This window comes from Myodes glareolus, chromosome 4, assembly GCF_982192425.1.
Source record: "Myodes glareolus chromosome 4, mMyoGla1.1, whole genome shotgun sequence".
NCBI lineage: Eukaryota > Metazoa > Chordata > Mammalia > Rodentia > Cricetidae > Myodes > Myodes glareolus.
Window position 1 is genome coordinate 48083159 of NC_142029.1, and position 15923 is coordinate 48099081.

At 42.6% G+C, this 15923-nt stretch overlaps 2 protein-coding genes across 5 annotated transcripts in view; one reads left to right on the forward strand and one right to left on the reverse strand.

Annotated features, from left to right (window-relative positions):
- The window catches only part of LOC125407675 (uncharacterized), a 108828-nt gene extending 107733 nt beyond the window's left edge, over nucleotides 1–1095 (reverse strand). Inside the window, exon 1 of one of the 2 annotated variants that reach the window (XM_087905460.1) lies at nucleotides 561–1095. The gene's annotated coding sequence lies outside the window, so the exon portion shown is untranslated. The remainder of the gene's footprint in view (nucleotides 1–560) is intronic. The other variant, XM_087905461.1, reaches the window with a different exon arrangement.
- A 67-nt stretch (nucleotides 1096–1162) lies between these two features.
- The window catches only part of Mthfs (methenyltetrahydrofolate synthetase), a 29779-nt gene continuing 15018 nt past the window's right edge, over nucleotides 1163–15923 (forward strand). The window contains exons 1-3 of one of the 3 annotated variants that reach the window (XM_048445556.3): nucleotides 1195–1319; nucleotides 4369–4439; nucleotides 5132–5393. In XM_048445556.3, coding sequence (XP_048301513.3) covers nucleotides 5186–5393 — 208 coding nt within the window. In that variant the 5' untranslated portion in view covers nucleotides 1195–1319; nucleotides 4369–4439; nucleotides 5132–5185. Of the gene's footprint in view, nucleotides 1320–4349; nucleotides 4440–5131; nucleotides 5394–15923 lie in introns of those variants that run through there. The other 2 variants (XM_048445488.3, XM_087905464.1) reach the window with 2 other exon arrangements.

A 15923-nucleotide genomic window follows, 5' to 3' on the forward strand; every position in this document is an offset into this window, starting at 1 on the left:
TAATACCTGCTACACATTGATTTATGGTAGTGATTCTCAAACATTAGTATGGATAAGAAATCACCTGAGGACCATTATTAAGACAAACATTTGGACTCTAGGTCTGGGAGTCCTGGGGATGGCTCAGGATTCTTCATACTTAACATGCTTCCAGGGGACACTGATTCATAGACCACACTCATAGTCAAGTATTGGTAAGCAGGTATGGCATGGCAACACTGACCTGAGTTGGGAGCATAAAGAGGAGACCACAGATGTACGTGAATTCAGTGCTTGGTTTACTGTCCATAAGAATTCTGTTCATCTCTGTTTCCCTCTTCCACCTTGCTTTATCTTCAGGCACTTTAGATCTTACCGAAATGAACTATATGCCTTTTTACGTGGGTGCTGGAGACCTGAACTCGGCTTCTCATGTTTGTGTAGCAAGCATTTTACCAACTAAACCATCTCCCCAGCTCTGGAGAATTAACTCTTAAAAAAATCAGTACCCAGCTACGGCGTGGGTAACATGGGGGTGGAGGTGATATAAATCTGAGCCAGTGCTCCTCACACCTACTTACCTTACTCTGTGTTCCCCACTCAGTCAAAGGTCATTAGAGAAAGGCATTATGTGTCTCTGAACAGCAGGTTCCAACAGCAGGCAAACTTCAATAAAAATGAACAGGGTGACTGAGTCCTGAGTTCCCCAGAGAGGGAACATCCTTCTCCAGAAGGGGCCTGCCATTTGTTGTATCAGCTACACCAAAGTAATGAGTCAACTGACTGAAAAAGGGGGAGAAAGGCACTTTGTGGTAAGGCAGAATGTTTTATCTTTTGACGAGGAGGAGCCGAGTGTCCACCGGCAATGATGTGCACCCATCTGGCTTGCGTTGCCCTTCTTCTGAGGCCTCTTCAACCCTGCACTCCACGTTAAGGAAATTAGAGAGTACTGAGTCCGCGATGGTAGCTAACGGCCTTTGTTAGACCTTCGCCAGAAGCACAGCTACCTCCGTAGGCTGTGGGGGAGGGTAAAGGTATCTGGCTACCAGCACAAACGCCAGGGACGCCACGGCACGCTGCCATTCGTTGCCACAAGTCGGGGGCCGGCTCAGCCGGCTAAGTGGTCAACGCACCTTTCCTGGGCCACAGGGGCCACGCCCCCGTCCCCTCCCACTCCGGCGGCCGAGGACGATGGGCGTGGCTGGGACGGTGCTTGCCACGTGATGGCGGCGGTCGCAGCAAGCAGCGCCAAGCGGAGCCTCCGGGCGGAGCTGAAGCAGCGTTTGCGGGCCTTGAGCGCGGAGGAACGGCTGCGCCAGTCTCACCTCCTCACCCAGAAGGTGCGAGAAAGCTGCGGGGAGTTAAACGCCTGGAAGCTTGGGTTCGGCTGGCGTGTCTGCGCAGGCGCACCTCTCCCCCTTTGCGTGCGCGTTCTCGTTGGGCCCGCGCTCGCACCTCCAGGCTGGCCCGGTAGGGCTGCGGGCGAACCCAGTGGGTAGCGCTGTATCATCTCAGGGCAGGCCGACCGGCACGTCTGTTCATTCAAGCCGAGCTACTTTGCTGTGGTGGATACGCATTGCTGCGAGCTTTAGTAGATGTAGGGAATGTCGAACCACGCCTGCAGATTCCGGTTTAAATTTAATTCATTCACAGGCGTTTAACACCTAGCAGTAAGCCTTTTAGCTGTGTACTGGGATTATAGAGATGAAAAAGATAAGATCTAGCAGAGGAAGCAGGCGAATGAAAAATTGTAGCTTTAGGGATAAGGCTCAGTGATACAGCTGTTCAAAAATGTGTTATGTTTTGTTTGTACATACTTAGACCGTATATTGAATTTGTGTCTGTTTTTCTAGGAGTTTTAAATTGCATCTTCCTGTATTACTGGCAAAACTAGAATCTGAGTTTATCTTTGGGTAGATTAATTTTCACGTTTTGAGTTAACTGTATCCACAGTCACCCCTTGGGTTTCTGCTTCTGAGTTAGGATCGTATCTGTAACCTGTTGCCTTCTTTTGCCATCTTCTTATGTACTTTTTCATCTCAGCTTTTTAAAGAGTATCCTCAAATTATTTTTAAAGAAAATACCTATGTGATTGACAATCTTTATTTTTAGTTCATATGTATGAATTTTTTGCCTGAATGTATGTATGTAAGTGCCGTGTGTGTGTGTGTGTGTGTGTGTGTGTGTGCGCGCGCGCGCGCGCGCGCCTGGGGTCTTTGGAGGTCAGAACGATTGGAATGGTTGTAAGGATGGTTGAGCCCCCCATGTGTGTGCTAGAATTTGAACCCAGGTTGTCTGCACGAGCATTAACTCCTGAATCGTCTCTCTAGACCCGACTTTTTAATATATGTTAAAAGATTTTCAACTCCCATTTGAACGCTCAATTGATTTCAAGTTTTTATTTCTCATTCTGTGCAACATCTATGACTTCCAGTCTAGAGACTTTTTTTTTTTTAATGTTTTTTATCTTGTGGCTTAGTTACTGTTCTGTTGCTGTGAAGAGACACCAAGGCAACTTAAAAAGAAGAAGAAGCATTTTACTTGAGGCTTGCTTACAGTTTCAGAAGGCTAGTCTGTAATCATTATGGTGGGGAGCATGGATGAAAGCTTACACCTTATCCACAAGATGAAGGGAGGAAGGGAGGGAAAGAGAGAGAGAGAGAGAGAGAGAGACAGAGACAGAGAGAGGCCGAGAGAGAGAGAGAGAGAGAGAGAGAGAGAGAGAGAACGAGAGAGACTGGATTTGCCATGGGATTTTGAAACCTCAAAGCCCACTCTAGGGGTCTCTGTTATCCCAAAGGCAAGAAGAGTGTCATTAGCGTAAAACATGGAAGTCTGGCTCAGCACAACTCACTGACTGGTTTTAGCTCAGACCTCTAGAGCCCTACACAGGACAGTTTGTTTTAGGCATGTTTAAGCACAGCACATTTTGGAAAATTTTCTGGTGATAATTAGTTCAGTCCCGTGTCTATAATAATTAAGACATGGTTACATTGAAACTCTTTCCAAGGTACACGTGTCTTCTCCCATTAAGATGCATTGTATACATTGACCAGATGTGACATGTTAAAGGTCTGGGAAAGATCTGAGGCGCTGTTGGTCATCCAGATAGTGCAAAGGTCACCAGACTATTAACCACCTTTGCTCCCATTTGTAAAGCACGTGTGATATCTCCCGTAAGGTGGGTTCCACTGGCTGAGAAACAGTGCTCAAGATAAGAGTCTAGAGTGGGTGACTGAGACAAACATAAGAATATGGGAGAACCGTGAGTGGTCTCATGATAGAGATAGTTCAGAGGTCACCAGGCTATTAATCAAATCCATTCCCAGCCTTCTGGGCAGAAAACAGATGATACATCTCTTCCTTTGAAGGAAGAGACAACCCTTGGTGTTTAACATCCTGGTTTCCCTTGTGCTCATCTGTGTGTAGAAGGACTTTATGCCCTCTACAGCCCACCTTGAGTGACGCACCTTCTACAAGAAGGTGCACACTTCCTAATCCTAAATAGTTCAGCAAATGGGAACAACACATTCAAATGTGTGAGCCTACGGTGTTCATTCTTACTCAAGCCACCACATCTTGATTACTAGTTTTCCTTTGGATCTTTCAGGAATTCTTGTTAATTAGAAAGTTAAAAAGTCTGGATTGATCTTTTGTGTCTCTGAACATTTTTCCGTATTTTTTTTTCTAATTTGTCTCCCTGTGCAGATGGCAGTGAAGCCTTCTACCACTGAATGAAACCCCTGGTTTTTCTTATCTGCACATATTTATGAATGAAAGTGTGCTGGCCACAAGATTCCCTCTGCTTTTGTAGGCAGGTTAGAATTCTAAGAGAAGAGGGGATTCTGCCTTCTTCCTGTGTCCATATTTTAGTGCTGCTTTGTCTATAAATACTGTCCCTCCCTCCCTCTGTCTTAGAGGACTTAGATTTCTGCTTCTTTGTCTTCCTTGTTACGATGAGTTCCCTTTTATCCTCCCTTCTTAACAAATAATAGTGTGTAAATGGGCTTGAAGGAAGACAGGCAAATGCATATGCATAGTCTCACACAGAATTCTAGCTGTTAATCTTACTGCTTATTCAGCTCTCAGTCCTCTCCGCTCTGCGTTAGAGAGATTAAGAGGAATACTTTCTCGTATAATAAATGATGTCAGAGCCTTAGGCCTACTCCAAATCTGGTCATCCCCATTTCCATTTGTTCCATGTCTGCCAAGCCTCCTAACAGCTTTACAGCCTTTCAGAAAGCAGGGCTTGACTTTCTTCTGTAGCCCCGATTTGATATGCTTTGTTTGACTTCTCTCTTCCTTTGTATTAAATGTAACTTGGCTTTCTTTACTTGTATCTTCCTGCCAGTCATACTGTAAGTGGCTTTTGCATTGTCCTTTCTTTAGCTTGGAGGACAGGCCAGAGCAGAAAAGGAATGGAGAACAAAAGGGAGTTAAGGGCCAGCTTCTGAGTCTGGGTAAGTTCCTAGGGTTAAAACTTAGCTCCTTTTGCCTGATGAGGGATTCCACCAGGAGCCCCTTGGCCCCATTTTAATGAATTTTGTGAATACCCTCCTAAATGGAGTAGCATTGGTAGAGCTAAGAGACTGTTATAAAGCATGGTCCCTGTGGGAGCTTTTGAACTGATTCAGAATCCTTTATTTAGGACACAGAAGCAGTGATTGACTCATGACTTACATTATATAGACTGAAGTGCTGAGTTGTGTATCCCTCTAAATGTAGGAAAGATTCTGAAGAGGTCAGGAAAGTTAAGCTTACATGAGTAAAACTGATGGGAGAAATATCCAACAATCCAAAGTTTGGAAACTGAGTAAATCCAAATTCCAAAGAGAAAATAAACCAGAAATCCTCTTACATGTACTGGGAACTGGGATCACTTCAGGAATTCTGGAGATAGACAACTTTTCCACTTCATGTCTTCTAAATGATTAATGCTGCAGACAGTAGGCCTAGCAGAGAGGTAAAGGGATCATCAAATATACTAATCTTGAGTCCTAAAATAAAAAGCAGGCATCAGAATATGGCATGAACTCACTGTATCACTTTGTTTGGAGAAAACTGTGACGAAAGGGAGAAATTGGTCAGAGGAGTTACTGGTTTATGAAAAATGCAGTCCTAAGAATTATAATTGCTTTCATTTCCCACTTAGGTGATTGCCCACAGTCAGTATCAAAATTCCAAAAGAATTTCCATCTTTTTGAGCATGCAAGATGAAATTGAGACAGAAGAGATAATCAAGGACATTTTCAAACAAGGAAAAATCTGCTTCATCCCTCGGTACCAATTCCAGAGCAATCACATGGACATGGTGAGATTAGCATCACCTGAAGAGATCTCTTCACTTCCAAAAACATCCTGGAACATTCATCAGCCTAGTGAAGGAGATGTTCGGGAGGAGGCCTTATCCACTGGTAAGGCTTCATTTCTCACACCAAAACACTTACCTAGATGCATTCTATATCTTCTGATCTTAGATACTAAGTGTGGTCAGGCTTGGCTAGTTTGGGGGAATTGATATCTCTGAGTGTTTTATACATCAAGTGTAAGTATCAAGTAAAAAGAATGCTGAATATTGAAAACATGAAGTTCTATAGTTGGTCTTGAAACTCTGCGTTCCCAATATGGGTTTATTCATTTTCACCCTCTGCTCTTTATTTATGCCGTGTTTGTGGCATTGATGGCTTTTGCTCCCTTGATACTTGCAACCCACATTGCAGTGGAATGGGGTATGATACTTTAGATTCTCTCAGTTGTGGTATAAGGCAGAGATCGCTGCTGTTGCTTGTGGAAATGTCTAAGCAGGCAGGCTCGCTGTTTATTTCTTCCTAACGTCACATTCTCAGTGTGCAGTTTTACTTACATCAGCAGTTTAGAATGCGGCAAGTTCAGTGCTAAAGCATAAAGGTGAGCTTCCCTGTTTGAGATGAGCTGATTGGAGCTCAGATTGTCTTTGCTGCAGCCTTTGTGGTCTGCTCGTCTTCCTGGTTTGCTTATGTTATCTCGGTTTAGGAAGGGGTAAACTTATGTACCCTCAGTTGCAATTATGAGTTCTCAAGCAAAAAGTTCACATAAGGCATTGTTGTTTTAGGTTTACAGCATAATAACCCGGCTGGTAAATGAAATAGAGGGGCTATATTTTGATTGAATTTAAACTGAGAGCTGCCTAGACAATTTGATCATCTGGGAGTCCTTCCATTGAGAATTTATAGCCTGATTCAACCTTAATCAACTTGGCTTAAACACAAGTAGGATAATATTGGGGCAGAAATTGAAGACTACACAGAACAGCCAGCCTTAAATGTGTCTGGATTGGAGTCAGTCTGTCTTTGCTATGACTCTGTATCTGCAATAGCTTCATGTCTACTGTGGTCCTTGGCAGCTTGGACTTGGAGATCACCTTTTCAGCTAGAATTTCCAGCAGAAAGGAGCAAGTCTGGTTTTCTAACAGTTTCAATAAAATCCTGGTCTTAACTCTCATTTCCCCAAGGCCTGGGTTGTACATGACCATTTCTGACTGGTTTTCCGTGATCAGGGAAAAAGGCCTCTGACCACCTCTCCAGCCCTCTTCAACCACTAAGTGGAATGGCGGGGCTGAGGTGCGAGTGGCTCGTGCTGTTCCAGAACAGAAGAGAGTGAGTAGGACACTGTCTGGAGTCAGACTCCACGTACTGTTAGCCAATTCTGAGATCCTGGAGAACACACTCTTGCCTTTAACGTTTAGTGACGGTTTTATTGTTTGATTTTTTTTTTTGAGACATTTTAAGAATTCATGTGTGAAGAATACCCAAGACACAACTTAAATAAATAGGTGGCTGCAATGATTTTATAGTACTCCACTGTAACTTTTTATGGTCTTAAAGGGGCACCATGGGGGCAGGGTCTTTGAATATACCCCTCTAGGTTGAGTAGATCAGTACTTTGGGGGAGGCTAGAATCACTCATTGAGAGGAGTTCACATTCAACGCTCCCATTTCCTTCTTTATTAGGACTGTGTGGTACCTGCAAGGTTATGCTGAAGACTGGGCGTAGGTTTCATGCAAATACATAAAAGTCACCACAAAGTCGTGATAGGCTAAAGAAATTTGAATTGTGTCACAAAAAGTGTGAAGATGTTCTATCTTATCTTGGTTTGTTTTGTTTTGAGATGGTGTGGTGATTTAAAAGAAAATGGCCCCCCAAAGGAAGTGACACTATTAGGAGATGTAACTTTGTTAAAGTGGCTAAGGTTTTATTGGAGGAAGTGTGTCACTGTGGAGGTGGCCTTTGAGTCTCATATATGCTTGAGCCATACCCAAAAGATGTCTCAGACCACTTTCTGCTTCCTGTGCAAGATGTCGAACGTAGCTACCTCTCTAGCACCATGTCTGCCTGCATGCCGCCAGGTCCTGCCATAATGATAATGGGCCGAACCTCTGAAAGTGTAAGCCACCAATCAAATGTTTCTCCTTAATAAGTGTTGCCATGGTCGTGGCATCTCTTCACAGCACTAGAAACCCCAACTAAGACAGACATTGTATAGCCCAGGCTGGTTTTGAATTCACAATCCACCTGCCTCTGCCTTCAAGGATTATAGACTCACATAACCATGTGGATGGTAAATATTTATTATGCACTTAGTCCCATGGTTCTCAACCTTCCTAATGCTGCAAGTCTTTAATATAGTTCCTCATGTTGTGGTGACCCCAACTATAAAATTATTTTCAGTGCTATTTCATAACTGTAACTTTGCTACTTTTATGAATTGTAATGTAAATATCCTATATTCTAACCTTTGTGAAAGGGTCATTTGACCCGAGAAAAATTTGCTACCCACAGACTGAGCTGCACATCTATGAGAAGCAAGATGGAGACTTAGTTCCCACAGTGGTGGCGTTAACTAGCCTTTTGTTCTCACAGAGGCAGGATTTTGCTTGTATGTCCTAGCTCCTCTTCTTTGAGCCGTCCTGGTCAGCTTGTGTTAAACATCAAGATGTCCCACTAGTCCTTAATTCCATATTTCTAAATTTATTCTTTTTATTATATTTCTGTTCATAGCTAGCTTGTGCACATAAAAGTATTCTTGTCTCTCTTTTTATTACCATGTAATTTTCAAGTATTATCAAATTTTTCTTTGCCATATATTTGTATGCAGTGCATGCATGTGGTATGTGTATATGTGTGTGGACTAGTGTGTATGCCCATGTGCAGGAGTAGAAGCCACAGGATGGTGTTGCATTCCTGCTCTCTCACTCTCTACACTATTGCTCAGAAGCAGGGTCTCTCACTGAGTCTGGAACTAGGCTGGCATCTCGCAAGTCCCAGTGAATCCTCCCGTTTCTTCCACTTCATAATGCTGGGTTACAGACACAGCCACACCTGGCTTTTTCCATTGGTGCTAGGGTTTGAGATCAGGTCCTCACATTTATGCAGCAAGCATTCTTAGCCACTCAGACATTTCCTCAGCCCCTCTTTGTAAAATTTCTATTTCCTGCTTCGAAGCCCAACCACCTTTTGTCTCCAGCTTTTGACCCTTTACATCTTTTCTCTTAGAAAGAATTTCAAACTGGTTTCCTCATCCTATTAATTCCTCTCAGTTGCCTTTTTACACACCTTACCCATCTGTTAGGTCTTTTCTTGTACACTGTGATCATCTGTATCTCTGGCTGAAAGTACTTGCTGCTGATCTGCTATAGCCAAAAGCAGCAACACTGAACCACTCCAAAGTTCAGGCCACTGTTTGAACAAGTATTTCCCCATGCTCCCTGCTCCTCCCCAGTGTGTTGTGGTTCCTTTCCTTCTACTGAAGGACAGCATTTCATAACAGTGGGCAATGAGAGATTCAGGACTGATCTCTAGTTTGACTCACTTCTCACTGTGTGACTTCAGCCCCTGAACTCGAGTTTCAGAGATCTCATACGAACATGGAGCCCACAAGCCTGCCACGGGTTGTTACGGGCTGTTACAGAGCTTCAGCGAGATAATGGCTAGAGGTAGTAAGGGCGAAAGTGAGGCTGCTGTTTCCCAGGCTAGAACGTTTCTTCAGGATAGAACTTTGCTGTCCAGTGCCTGAGATCACTGGCTTTCAAGTTGCAATCTGGGTTCACTTCTTTACCAATTGGGCAAATTACTTAATATATTGAAAGCACTCCAGAGTTGGGAATACTAAAACTGTTTTGTAACAGGGTAAAGTAGGATGATACACAGTTAAATACTATACAGTGTGTTGTCATGAGGAATCAATAAGATGAAGCCATCATCATTAAGTGCTGAGTATTTTCCCTGGCTCTCTCAACATCCTAGTCTTTTTTCTTCTGTGATTCTTAAATCCTTGGCGCTTACTATTGATCCCCCATGCTTCATTATTTCTTTTTGTGTTAGTACACTTAATCTCTTTAGGGGCCAAGATCTTGGTCTAAGATACTCTGCCCCTGGTACCCTAGTATCATATGGTTTATAGTGTGTATAGCCATCCTGGCAGGAATGAAGAGAGGAAACATGCAGTGCCTTTTCTTCAGCTACCAGGTTACTGAAGCAGTGATCCCCCAAATTGGAATTTCCCCAGAAAACCCATGCCAGAAGATAGAAAAAACAGAAGCCCATGCCAGCCAGAGAAGGAACTTGTCTGCCAGGAAGAGATGTCACACAGTTCTGACCACTTTCCAGACCACCTTGCATGAGAGGCTAGAGCTGGCTCAGTGATGGGGCAATGACCCTAACCTGAGTGGGACTGTTTATTTATATACAGCTCTTGTCTGCTATTTAAACATAAACTTTGGGACTCGCGAGATGGCTCAGTAGGTAAAGGTTGCTTGTCACTAAGCTGAGGATTTGAATTTGATCCCGGAACCCATATGGAGACTCATACAACTTGACTTCTGACTCCCCACATGTTCTGTAGCATGTGTTGCCCTCCTTCATGACTAACTGAATAACAAGCGAAATAAGTAATGCATGTAAGAAAATAAATGTAAACGCCATGGCAAGACCTGAAGAAGGATTGCGTCGGGCAGAGTTTATTGAATCTCTATTTCTTTTTCTTCTTTATGTGGCCACATAGGATTAATCTTTCTCTGCTTTTTATTATTGTCTGTTTAATTGACCTACTGAGGGCAGCGACTGAGCCTGACTCATTCTAGTTGCCAGGGTCTATGCTCTGACCTCAACAACTCTAGCAACATGTAGATTCATACTGGAAATTTCTCAAAGTGAATCCAGTATTTATTATAAATTCAAAGAATGCTTATATAAATGAATAGATGATTAGTCCTTTAAAACCATGAAAGAAAATCTGAAATTTCAACTGAAATTTCAAAGTTACAAGCAATGCATGGGAATTGTTTTATAGATGCTGTGAGTTTTTTTTTTTTTTTTAACTTATATCATGTGTAAAATGTCGACATTGTCCCTGGGTTGGGCAGGGCCTTCCTGGGAGATAGTCTTGAAATTTATCTTCTCTCCGGACTGGTCTTGGGAAAGTCGCTGAGTTAAGAAAAACACGGAATGCTCTCTGGCTGCTGATGCTTGCAGATCTGCAGTGGAGGCTGGGAACTGGCATGGATACCTTGTGTATTTATCGTGCTAAAGGTCTGTTAACACAGTGTATTTGTTGTGTTAAAGGCTGATAAGAAACAAACCCAGCGGTTTTGTTACTGGAGTGTTTAGGGTCAAAAGCCTGGGTTCTAGAAGGCTCAACAAGCCAGGCTTGGCCACCCATTCCCAATTCTTCCTGAGAGGACAAGCAGTAATGAAAAGCAGAAAGGAGTTCCTCCTCTGACTGGCACCAGGCCTTTCTCTACTTGCTGTACGACATTACTGGAGAAATTCCAGTTCCCTGGGGGTGACTGTTTCAATTGTCCGACAGCCACAGGAATGACCACAACCTTTTCTCCTTAGAACATCTTTGTTCCTACCCGGTGGTTAAAGCTTGTTTGTGTCAAGGTGACCTGATCCACCATGCTTCTTTCTGTACCCCAGGGGTACACTGGCCCCTGGGTACATTGGGTTGCCAGGCCCCAAACCAGCTGAAGATAACACACCTGCCATATCTCTTCTTTTGTAGGTCAAACAATGTGTTAATGTTTAGACTGAAAACCTGGGGTGGCACCTAAGCCCAAGGACCGGGCCAGACTGTCACAGCTCCAGCGTTCTCAGCGAGCTGGTGATAACTCGGGGACACTGCCATGCAGATGACTCTCATCTGCTCAGGAGAGCTTTTGGTTTTGGTATAGTTTTTGCTAAACAAAGAAGTACGTTGCTATAGCTCCCACGTAGTTGGCATTTGATGTGGTTTGTAACAGCTTTTGTCTTACAGGAAGTATGCTTGCCAATCTATAGCCATCTTGTTAATCCTGAAATCTGAAAGATAAAAACCAGTTCCGCAGTTTCGAGCCAAGCACTGACCAGGATGGACTCAGATTGGGACCACTCCCTGGAATCCCAGAGAGTGTCAGCGAGACTCATGCTGTAGGCCTTTCTAAGGACAAATCCATTCAATCACCGTATTTTCTGTAGGGCTTTGTACAACTCCCAGCATCCCAGGAATTTACCTGGTCTTTGGGAAGGTGGGGCTTGCAGATTAATTTTGGAGTCTTACAATGTCTCCTTTATACAACAGAAATGTTATTAATTGATTTTTTTTAATTTTTGAAATAGCTTGTCTTAGCTAAAAATAAACAGCTATCGTTTTTACGTGTGCTTTTGTACATTTCTCTGTCATGATGGCAGTTGGGGTGGTTTCCTTCCCTGAACCATAGAAGAAATTTCCTTCAGATTTAGGCATTCTAGAAAGCAGAACAAATCCTTACCATCCTTGTACAGCCTCCCCTCTAGCCCAGAGAGGTCGAGTGACATTTTAAAGGACATACAGGCAGTTAGCGGGAGTGGGACACCATCCAGTTCTCTATTTTCCACTCTAGTGCATCTCCCTTTTGCAGTGAGGGCTCAGGTGGCCCAGGCAGGTCTTGAGCTTACTGCATAGCTGAGGGTGGTCATGAATTTATGCTCTTCCCACATCTATCCATCCAGATGCTTGGATTTCAGGCATCCACCACCATGCCCAGTTTGTGCTGTGCTGGAAAGTTTACTGCCGCTTCTTACACACTAGCTCAGGAGCTGCTCACGAATTAATCTCTTTCTGTAGCCATTTTGCACTCAACTAAGCACAGAGAAGTCAGCTTTGGATTTTAATTTGAATGGTAAGTGCACTCTTGTTAGATTTCCCTCAATATGTTTTAGAATGTTCGGTTTTATCTTTTGTAGCAGCGACTGTAGATACATCCTCATTTTCCCAAGTGGTAATTTACTTCTGGTTAACTCACAGTGCATTGAGATGAAAAGATCCTTCCCTTAGGGATTGTGGCCAACCCTTGCCAAGTGGGTTAGCCTGCTGAATGTCTGTTTAGGCACAATGAGTCGTTGAATGTCTGTTTAGGCACAATGAGTCCTTGAATGTGCTATAAACACTTGCTTTTTCTCTAAAGGACTAAGCCGGGTGATACAGAACTCTTTCTTTGTAAACCTGAAGCTCTTATAGTACTTTTCCCCTTTCTTTCTTATGGCTTGTGAGTAAAACCATAAAATTATGGTTAGGTTTAAGTTTATGTACACATTAATTATTAGAAGCCCCAGACTTTTAAAAAGAAATAAAACAATTAATACAATTAGTTATAATATATTGTAGCATTTTCTAGGAAATTGTGTTAGAAATTTTTTAATTGAAAAATCGGAGTGAAAGGAGCTTTTACATAAACCTTGTCAGTAAATGAGTTTGCCTTCACCTCTGATGACCTTCACAGACGCTGAATTCCTTTCCACAGGGTAAGGAAGCCTACTCACTCGCTGCCGTTCTTTAAATATTCTTGCAAATGTAACCTTGCCTCAGCATAGCATTACTCTACCATGTGGAAGTTGTTTTCATTGCCTAGAAAATAATTCCAGATTCTATGGCAAGAAAGAAGAAAAGAGGGGCTTCATATTTTTCCCCTTCTCTTTTGGGTGGTTGGGTTCGCTGCCTTCATTCATCTGTTTACCTCGACTGAATGTCATCCTTCTTCTCTGACTTCTGGAGTCTTTTGTCCCTCTTTTGGGTGAGAGGGAAATGGAGTCTGTTGTCTAAATTGACCTTATACTTATAATCCTGAACATCAGCTTCCAAAGCTGAGACTGACTGAACCACTCTGCCCAGTTCCTTCTCAAATCCTAGCCATTGTCATGGCCTTAACCTTATAGACTTCTGCTCCTTTGCGTCTACCTAGCAAGCACTTTGATGTCAGGTGTGTACAACGCTTCCTTGTTTATGCCATACCGGGGATCGAACCCAGGTCTTCTCTTCATGCATGTGAGGCTAGCAGATTGGTATTTTTTTTTTTAAAAAAAGAGTATTAGTTGTTGTAATGGAGTAATAGCCATATGTGGTGTTTATTGAATGATCTCTTCTTCTGGTAGAGTCACAGCTGGACTTTATTTCTGACATAGCATAAAATAGGCAAGTAAACTAATTCAGTGATGCCTAACTCAGTGAACCTCAATATTCCTAATACTGCGACCCTGTAATACAGTTCCTCATGTCATGGTATCCCCCAACCATCATTTTTTTGTTGTTGTTGCTACTGCAGAAATTTAATTTTTCTATTGTTCAAATCATGATATAAATGTCTGATATGCAAAATATCTGATATGTGACCCTGTGAAAGCATCATTCTACCTCCAGGTTGAGAACCACTGGCCTAACTCTAGAGAGCATTAAAACATCTGTGCTTTGTTCAGTAGTTTTATTTTCTTAACTTCTGGCTGTGGTTACCATGCTGAGAGGTTAAGGATGTAGAGGGTCAGGGGTCCAGTGGATAGGTGGGGTGGGGAGTATCTATCAGTGTTGGTAAGGGTGATTGCTTAAGGAGGAAAGGGCTGGTCAGGGATTAGCTGGGTGAGACACAGGCCTTGAGCATTCAGAGTTGGGGTCAGGGACTATGAGAAGTTTCTCATGTGGACAGGGATAAGAAAGGACACAGAGGTGATGGCCAGCCCTTCTTCCTCTCCCCAGGGATCTTCCTTTCCTTCCCCGTTTCTCCTACTGTCTCTGTCTTTCCTCTCTTTCCTTCAGCTCTTTGCTTTCCCCCTTCTTCTCCTTGTTATCTATGCCTTACTTACTCTTTTTATAAATCATTCAAGCAATCAATATTTTGTCCTTGTTATGACCTTGCTGTTAACCTTTAATTATTTCTTGATTCCATATTCATCCATTTATACAAAGGTAATGACAGTTAATATTTTGATAGAAATGATTTTGGTCTCATTGTTAACTGATTTATCTTATTAGTATTAGATGCTTCATTGACTCAAGCAATATTTAACATTGTTAAATGCCCTAACCATTTTCTTATCTATTCCCCTTGTAAGAAAATATTGGCACAAATACTTTAGAACTTTTGGAATTTATTAAAAATTTCCTTGTCAGTTGTTGAAAGGAACCACAGGCTGCTTCCAGCCACCCGCCCTGCTAGATTTACCCGAAGTAATTACACAGAATCTGTATTCTTTTAAACACTGCCTGGCCCGTTATCTGTAGCCTCTTATTGGCTAATTCTCACATCTTGCTTTAACCCATATTTAGTAATCTGTGTAGCACCACGAGGTGGTGGCTAACTGAGAAAGATCCTAACCTGTGTCTGTCTCTGAGAGGAGAGTCATGGCGACTGCCTCACTGCCTTCTTCCTCCCAGCATTCTGTTCTGCTTACTCCGCCTACCTAATTTTCTGTCCTATCAAAGAGCCAAGGCAATTTCTTTATTAACCAATGAAAGTAACACATAGACAGATGACCCTCTTCCATCAGTCGGTTAATATATTTGATTATTGTAATCCGTTTAGTAATGGCATTGGACTATAAGAAACAGAAATCTTATAAAGTACAGTTTAGAAAACGAAGGGACTGATCTATTACTTGTTTTTCTGCAGTGAGAATAGACTTTCAGTGGCATGTGGTTGTTCACATTGGCCTCTCAGTTTAAGGAGATGAAAGTGTGGGCTACCATTTTCTTGGCAATTCTCTCCTACTTGTGAAATGGCTTCTGTGGATCCAGCCATCACATCTGTAGTGAGCAGGAAGGAAAACGGAGCTGATGGCAGTGGTTGAATGTTAGCTGTTCCTACTGCAGGAGGTTTTTCTGCAGATCCTTACATCTCATTGGCTTTAACCATGACAAGCCTAAATATAGGGGACCCAGGAATTTTCTCTTATTTATATATTTTTATACAGAGTATAGGATGGTTTTGGGTCAGTAGATAATAGTTCTTATCAGCCATAGTTTTGTAGATTTGCAAAATAATTTGTGTTTTTGTCTAGGGGACAAAGTAAGCTCTATGGCTGTATACTCAGGTGAATTTTATTCCTGGGCTTATCAATGGCATCACCTTAACTGGCAGCAGCCACAAGATGAGGAAGACACAGCCTTGTTATAGCTCTACCTGAGGATTTCCTCTCGGAGATCTCCACTCCAGTGAAGCCAATATTCTTGATGCCATCACAGAAAAGATTTATAGGACAAACAGTTTGAAATAGAGTTGGGGTTTATTGGGAAAGTTTTTAATATACATTTGAGTATCAAAACTGAGAGAGTAGGGTGAAGAGGGAGAAGAGGAGGGGAGACAATAACAAACAGATTTATTTAGGAAAAAGATAGTACACACCTAAGTGTACACACGGACATCTCAGTGGTGAGCTGCCCTTAACTGTCTTAGTATAGCTGTATAAACATTCTGGTGTTTTTTAAGGTTACGTTATTCCAGGTCTAAAGAGATGGCTCTGCGGTTAAGAGTGCGGTTAAGTCTTGAGGAAGAGTTGAGCTCAGTTTCCGGTACCCACCTCAGGCAGCTCTAAAGAGCCCGACTCCCTCTTCTGGCCTGCACAGGCATCTGTACTCACCTGCACTTACCCACACAAAATTAGAAATTGAAAAATAAATCTTT